General features: G+C 38.7%; 1 protein-coding gene across 1 annotated transcript in view; it reads right to left on the bottom strand.

The window, feature by feature from the left end:
• Positions 1-2,183: 2,183 nt before the first annotated feature.
• Positions 2,184-8,140, bottom strand: part of MIS18A (MIS18 kinetochore protein A) — a 68,814-nt gene continuing 62,857 nt past the window's right edge. Inside the window, exon 5 of the mRNA XM_053705973.1 lies at positions 2,184-4,306. Within this exon, the coding sequence (XP_053561948.1) occupies positions 4,229-4,306 (78 nt within the window). The 3' untranslated portion in view covers positions 2,184-4,228. The remainder of the gene's footprint in view (positions 4,307-8,140) is intronic.

Here is an 8,140-nt window from a genome sequence, read left to right as displayed (position 1 = left end):
TTTCTTACAAACAAGGTCTTACCCTTAATAGCCATGAGCTTAGATTTAGATGAAACATCCGCAGACCAGGACTTCAACCACAAGGCCCTGCGGGCTAGGACCACAAAACCAGAAATTTTGGCTCCCAGTTTAATAACCTGTAAGGAAGCATCTGTAATGAAGGAATTGGCTAACTTGAAAGCCTTAATCCTGTCCTGGATCTCATCAAAAGGGGTATCCATCTGAAGAGATTCAGACAACGCATCAAACCAGTAAGCCGCAGCACTGATAACAGTGGTGATACACACCGCAGGTTGCCATTGTAGACCCTGGTGGACAAACATCTTTTTTCGTAAAGCCTCCAATTTTTTATCCATTGGATCTTTAAAAAGAACAACTATCCTCTATGGGAATAGTAGTCCTTATTGCTAAAGTGGAGATCGCTCCTTCTACCTTAGGAACCGTCTGCCACGACTCCTTAATAGAATCCGCTATAGGAAACATCCTCTTAAAAATAGGAGATGGAGAAAAGGGAATACCAGATCTTTCCCATTCTCGAACAATAATCTCTGCAGCACGGTCAGGAACCGGAAAAACCTCCACCGCGGAGGGAACATCAAAGAATTAGTTCAATTTACTAGACTTTTTAGGATTGACTACGATAGATGTGTCTGTGTCGTCCAAAGTAGCCAAAATCTCCTTAAGTAATAATGTGTGTTAGTGCAACAAACCAAAGACACCTCAGGCTACCTATACACCTCAGTAGCTTTACTGAGGTGTCTACCTGTCCTGCAGCTCACAGAGTGACTCGCTCACAAAAGAAACAATCCCCTTTTCAAATACAGAGCGGTTACAGAGCCCTAACTGCCGAAAAAAAGGCTTACAACAGTAATCTCCATGACCAAAAGTTAAAGTATAAAAACTACTATAACACAATGAGCCACCATAAATCACCTCACAGTCTCAATGCCCAAACTGCCTAAAAGAAACCCCAAACATGAAGGTTTAATAAAGTCCCATATTAAATAAGACCGCTATTAGCTGTAACAAGTACCAGCAATCTCCTTGCAAAATAAAATTAAAATGGCACTTACCTGAAAGTGCTGTCCGGCAGCAGGACAGTTCACCTGGTTTGAGAGGGTGCAGCACCTCACATGGACCTGTGAAGAGAGAAAAACTGAATAAACCTACTCAGGTTTTCTAGTTAGGGCAGCAGATTCTTGAGAAAACGCAGTGAGGATTGTACCTCACAAGTTCTCAAGTGCTCAAAAGCCACCACTGCCCTACTGAAGAGACTGATATGAACTAGGCTAGACCCTAGAAAGGAACAGAGTAAGCTTACTCTGCTAAAAAAATAATAAAATCTTGATTGAAGAAACTTTCTCATCAGACACCTAAACTTCACCTCCTCCTTGCACTACAGGCAGAGAGAATAACTGGGGGATTGTGGGTAGGGGAGTGATATTTAACAGCTTTGCTGTGGTGCTCTTTGCCTCCTCCTGCTGGCCAGAAGTGATATTCCCAACAGTAATTGATGATCCGTGGACTCACTGTCATTAGAAAGGATATGTTTGATCTTTAAATATAGTAGGATTGCATAATTAAGTACATAATAAAAACTCAATGCAATAACACTTACTCTGATTTTCCAAAATTTACTTCAATTTACCAGTCTCCTGTATCATGTGAAAGCCATCAGCCAATCACAGACTGATATATGTATACACTGAACTCTTGCACTTGCTCAGTAGTAGCTGGTGCCTCCAAGTGTGCACATAAAAATATTGTGCACAATTTGATAATATAAGTAAACATAATTAATCTGTAAGTGTGCACTGCTCCTGTCACAGGCTGTGAGAATACCCGAGCTCCAAGATGGCGGCGCCCAGTGTGAAGAGGCGGAGCTTCAGTATCTGGCACCTTTAAGCTATTAAACTGATTTGAAAAGAGCTGCAATAACAGTGAAGAGTTATTCTTTTGTAGTGGTGCAGAGCAGATTAATGTCCTTTTACGCATGTGTGTAGGGGTGTAAATATACCAGTACATCAGCATGGAAACTGGCTAATGCAATCATAAAAGAAAACATATTTCCACTATGGAAACATATTAGCTTTCAAGTAAAACCAAGATTTCCTAATATAATCTGTTCACATTCGGTGTCAAATGAGTTTAGGCATAATATTGAACTACAGAAAATGTTAACATTTTTAACATTAGTTCTTCAAGTTTATTAGAAGTAAAACAGCATTTGTTTTTATAAAGGTCTTTTCTACAAAAGCTAAACACATTTACAAGGCTAAATACCCCCTGCCTACACTTAATAAAGAATGAGCATTGGAATTTGTCTGAAATGTATCATTTTGGATTTTTATTCCTGCGATATCAGTATGAACGGGAAAGGTAATATATGAAAATGAACATGATAATGTAACTGTTAAAAGCGATAGAGCATTTGTTATTGTAAGAATGCAATAGCCACCACTCCTCAGCTGTGCCCGGCGCTGAACCAGCTTGATAGTGCGCCCAGTGCAGCAGATTTACATTGTGTGCATATCCTTTGAGGGGGTAAAAGACTTCGTTATCGCTATTCATGCAATAAGAAAATACTATAAAACAGCTCACTTATATACAGTGAGGTTTATTCACATTAATGAGTAGTTCATAAAGAGAACAGATCAATAAACCTGAGGCTCTAAACTAGCCAGATTGGCCCTACAGAAGCACATTTGTTAAAGGGATTAAGGATAACTTAATGTCATTTTGCCAGGCTTTTCCATTTACATATAATCATCTGGCCTTTATTTAGAACACTTTGTATTTAAAAGGGATATGAAACCCAAAAATGTTATTTTGTTATTCAGACAGATCATACCATTATAAAATAAATCCAATTTACTTCTATTATCAAATTTGCTTCCTTCCCAAGATATTCTTTGCTGAAGAGCTACCTAGGTAGGTGTCTGGAGCACTAGATGCAGGAAATAGTGCTGACATCGAACTCCCTTGCAAAACGGCTGCCAAATAGTGTCCCAGAAACAGGCAGCCTCCTAAGCTTATGCCCCTGCTTTTCAACAAAAGATCAAAAGGAGAACGAAAACTTGGTAACAAGTAAATTAGAAAGTTGTTTAAAAAAAAAAAAAAAAAAAAAAAAAAACAACTCTCATATATATATACACATATATATAAAAATCTAAAAAGAACCTTGACAATCCTCACATTTCAAACACGATTTCCATTCGCCCTCTGCTGGATAATGTCGGAAATTCATTGTATCAAAACCTGGAACTGAAAAACCAGTGCAAATAAACAAGATATTAAAATCGCCATTTGCTTAGCAAGTTGATGTTGTGACAGAAAGGTAACGGATGATCAGAATGCTGCAGTGTCATACTGTAAGGTAACACAGGAAGCACATTGGAGAAAAAAAAACTAATAAAATATACCAAGGTTTCAGAGAGCTTCACTCACTTAAGTGTTGATTTAAATTAGAGAAACATTTTTTGCTTTGGAGATAGGCTTATGTTCTGAACTCTAACAAGATATGCATGTTCATTTTTTAAGTGATATGGAAATGATGTAATATAAATATATATCACACACTTTAACATCTATAAAAACTTACACCCAGCTGCCCATTGCCACAGTAAAGTATTAAGCCTTACTACAAATGCACGTGCACACTAACAGTTACTGGGAGCACACTCCACTAGGCATAATTATTTTGCAATAGCATGGAATTGTGTGTGTGATGCATGATCTGCAATCCCAGCAACACTGGTCATACAGCACAAATGCACCATTTATCTTAGAAAGACTTTAGAAATAATAATAATTTATTCATCAGCTGGTTAGAGTCCAACATGCCAGAAGGATTGCAGGGACTGTGCAGCAGCTGTCAATGGCTTTCACCAGCCAAATTGGACCGTCATCAACAGGAAACTAGATCATGTTCTAGCAAGTTATGCATATCCGAAAGAGAAGAAAATGCTGGACCAGTTTACATACCCACAATGCATTTGTCTCATCATTATGAAAGTAAACAAAAACAGACCAGGACACTCGTTGCACTTACACCTATGTCCAGGCACTGTAGGTCACCCCAAACTTGATCAGAGCAAGGGGGAATAGGGGAAGTAAAAAGCATTATTTTATCAGTCTTTGTAAATGGGAAGTAGGGTGCTCCGATCCTGTACAAAAAAAAAATTAAAAGTTCTTTATCAGCTTCATTTCTCTCTTCAAAAGTTTTTTTTCAGCTTTTACCCTTGTGGAAAACTTCTGCTTCAATGGTTGAGACTCTGGAATGTAATGCGCTTAGAACGGCTTTAGTCTAAAGAAAAAGAAATAAGTACAAAGAGGAGAGTTATTACAAAAAGAGGGGTCTGGGTATTATAACTCAAGCACATGATGTTCTCCGTGTTTAAAACGGACATCAAACTTAAAGGGACACTGAACCCAAATTTTTTCTTTCATGATTCAGATAGAGCATGGAATTTTAAGCAACTTTCTAATTTACTCCTAATATCAAATGTTCTTTATTCTCTTGGAATCTTATTTGAAATGCAAGAATGTAAGTTTAGATGCCGGCCCATTTTTGTGAACAACCTGGGTTGTCCTTGCTGATTGGTGGATAAATTCATCCACCAATAAAAAATTGCTGTCCAGAGTTCTGAACCAAGAAAGAAGCTTAGATGCCTTCTTTTTCAAATAAAGATAGCAAGAGAACGAGGAAAAAATTAATAGGAGTAAATGAGAAAGTTTCTTAAAATTGCTGCTCTATTTGAATAACGAAAGAAAAAAAAAATTGGGTTCAGTGTCCCTTTAATTGTAAAGTTTAAAGGGACATTGTACACTAGATTTTTCTTTGCATAAATGTTTTGTAGATGATCCATTTATATAGCCCATACTGGTTTGTTTTTTTGGGGGGGGTTAAATGGATAGTTTTGCTTATTTTTAAATAACATTGCTCTGGTTTTCAGACTCCTAACCAAGCCCCTAAGTTTTAGGAGAATACCGATTTATACCTTACTCCAGCTTGCTTCTGTTTGTGTAAAGGGTCATTTCATATGCAAAGGAAGGGGATGGAGGGATTGTCTGCAATTTCCCACCTGCAGAGGGTATTCCAGCTACCTTTTTAACAGAACTAAACTGGGAGCTTCTAAGTAAGTTTTTAAATGGTTTTATACTGGATTTTTATATCAGTATCTGTGCATATTATTCTTTATAGTAGAGTCTATTACATGCAGTTATATGAAAATTAGTGTATACTGTCCTTTTAATGAAGAGCCTGGTATCTTAAAAGTAATCTTAAATACAGGGGCACTTTAATTCATTAAACTTTACAATGAAGCTTTTTTTTTTTTTTTAAACTTAACTTTCTTTATGAAAAACAGACCGGCGATCTTCCGCCCGCATCTCCTGCTGTAGTTAGCATATTATCGATGATGAATCCGGCTTCCTCCAATCGTTGTGTGCCCCCTTTGGCGTCCAGCTTGTTGGGCCACACAATGATTGGAGAAAGCTGAATTCGTCATTGCTGTGCTTGTAATAAGTTTTATTCCATACTGCAGGATCATGAACTGCGACCCTACAATATGCTACAAGTGACTGCTTGATCAGTACCGTACCTCTTACAATGAACCTATTGATCTTTACCTACATAGGCGTATGTATCTGTGTATGGGCATATAGGCGGATACACTTGTATCAGTTGAAAGAAAGCCCTATTAGTGCCACTGATATTTCTAAAGAATTTATATCTAAGTTTGTTAATATCTGTTCCTAATTGGCTTATATGTTTTACTGTAGACAAATACACTCAACAGTATTTTCAATGGGAATGCGTCAATGATGCAAAACAATGACAACGTTTGCTAACAAATTAAAAGGGGCACCGGCTTTTTATGATATTTGCAGGTAGATGTTGAAATGCAGTGGTAAAGGGCAATGTAGTGCTAAAATTAACACTAGCCTCTCTGTAATGCTGCTTAACCCCCACAAAGAGGTTGAACACAGATCTGCTCGGGTCCCACAGAGTAATGATTGTCCTGAGTGGAAAATGCAGCCGATTCAATAAGCAGCGCTAGTCACACCTGCGCTGCTGATTGGATCTGAGGTAATTTACGTTCAGACCAGCATTGTTCGGTGTACTTTGTGAGGTTTAACCCTTTTTGTGGATTAGACAACATTACAGCAACGTGTGTGTTAAACGGTTATTATAGTGTTAAAATTCCATTGTGTAATTCCTGATAATATACAGTATATACATGGATAGTATATTATTTCAACACCCTTTGAGCATTTTTAAGCAAAACAACCTCTCTGATTATACATTTCTCTAAATGACTTCAGTCCTATACTGCCACAGTGCCACCATCACAGCTGTGTAGCCCACACGGGGCATCATTGTGGAACAAATGGTTGTGCTGTGTCAGGGAGAAGAAAAAAGAAAGGTGGAACGACATGGAGAGAAAGGAAAAAGGAAGTTTAAGAAACTAGACTGAAAAAACATGTGGGGTAAAACAGCAGGGAAATGTGAAAAGATATGGAGTGTGAAAAACAGTTGAAAACATGATAAAATGGAAAAAGGTTAATGATCCAGGTAAACAAATCTGTAATTTCCCATAACTGCTATAAGATCATGTTCCATTGTTTTGTACAGCAGGAGACACTGCACTTGGTAGGGATGATGCCCTGTGCAACTATGGAGGTAGCAGAAGCTACTCACTGTATATGGGTAGGAAAAGCTGGCTTGCACTTTCTGTTAGGATACAAGAGTAAACGGCAACATGTCCAATTGGTACTTCCAACATTAATACTAACCTCTCAATGTTTGTGGCCAGCATAGAATAGGATTAAAGGTTTAAATGTATGTTGCTCCTATTCCTGCTGCGTAATCATGCTAAATGTACATAGTGCCTATTATACACAGGGAGGGTCACAAGCTATATGTATCGCCCTAAAGTGTGTCACAGGGATAGACGCAGATTGGTAGTGCAGAAAAATGTTTATTGTCCCTTTTGAATAAATCTAGATTTCATTGGTGTACACTGTCTATGCTTACTCTCAAGGGACTCTTAGCTGGCAATGTGTTATTAACCCGTCTCTACCTAGCCCTAGTCATGCCTGAAACTGTACTGATCACTGGCTCCCTCTGGCTTTACCCAAATCTTTTTCTAGATAATCTTTTTATATTTCGCCTACATACACACCCTCCTCCAATTCCCATGTTATATCCTTCTCCACCCAAAGAAAAATGCTTACAACAATCTCTGTGTGAGAGTTTGCTAGCTGAAAAAGATGGCACCTGAACCAATATGTCGTCCAGGTAGGGTTCCAAAAGCAATTCCACGAGAACAGATCCCTGCCAAGAGAGCCCCCAGAACCCTTGAAAAAATTCTGGGAGCCGTGGCTAGACCAAATGGAAGGGCCGCGAACTGTAAATGTTTGTACAGAAAAGCAAACCTCAGGAATCTGATGGTCCCTGTGAATAGGAACATGAAGATACACATCCTTTAGGTCTATGGTTGTCATGAACTGACCCTCTTGTACTAAAAGAAGAATGGAGGATATAGTCTCCATCTTGAAGGATGGAACTTTGAGAAACTTGTTTAGACACTTCAAGTCTAGAATGGGAAGGAAAGTTCCCTCTTTTTTTGGGAACCACAAATAGGTTGGAGTAGAACCTGAGACCCTGTTCCTACACTGGAAATATCACTCCCAGGGAGGAAAGATGTTTTATACATTTCAGGAATGCCTCTCTCTTTATCTGGTCTGCAGATAATCTTGAGAGAAGGAATCTGCCTCTGGGAGAAAAAGTCTTAAATTCCAATTTGTAACCTTGGGATACTATGTCCACAGTCCAGGGATCTGGGACATCTCGTATCCAGGCTTGAGAGAACTGAGAAAGTCTGCCCCCCCCCACCTGATCTGATCCTGGATCAGGGGCAAACCCTTCATGCTGATTTGATATCAGCTGCGAGTTTCTTTGATTGTTTCCCCTTGTTCCAAGACTGATTGGGTTTCCAAGAAGACTTGGATTGTTCCTGCTTGGAAGAAGAACGGGAAGGCTTTCCTCTGTAGTTACTATTCTTCTTATCTTGAGGTAGAAAATACCCTTTTCCACCCGTAATATCAGAGATAATTTCTCTGAAACCGGGTCCAA

Source organism: Bombina bombina, chromosome 3 (assembly GCF_027579735.1).
Source record: "Bombina bombina isolate aBomBom1 chromosome 3, aBomBom1.pri, whole genome shotgun sequence".
NCBI classification, from domain to species: Eukaryota; Metazoa; Chordata; class Amphibia; order Anura; family Bombinatoridae; genus Bombina; species Bombina bombina.
The sequence above is the reverse complement of the archived record's forward strand: the minus strand, read 5'-3'. Positions and strand labels throughout refer to the sequence as shown.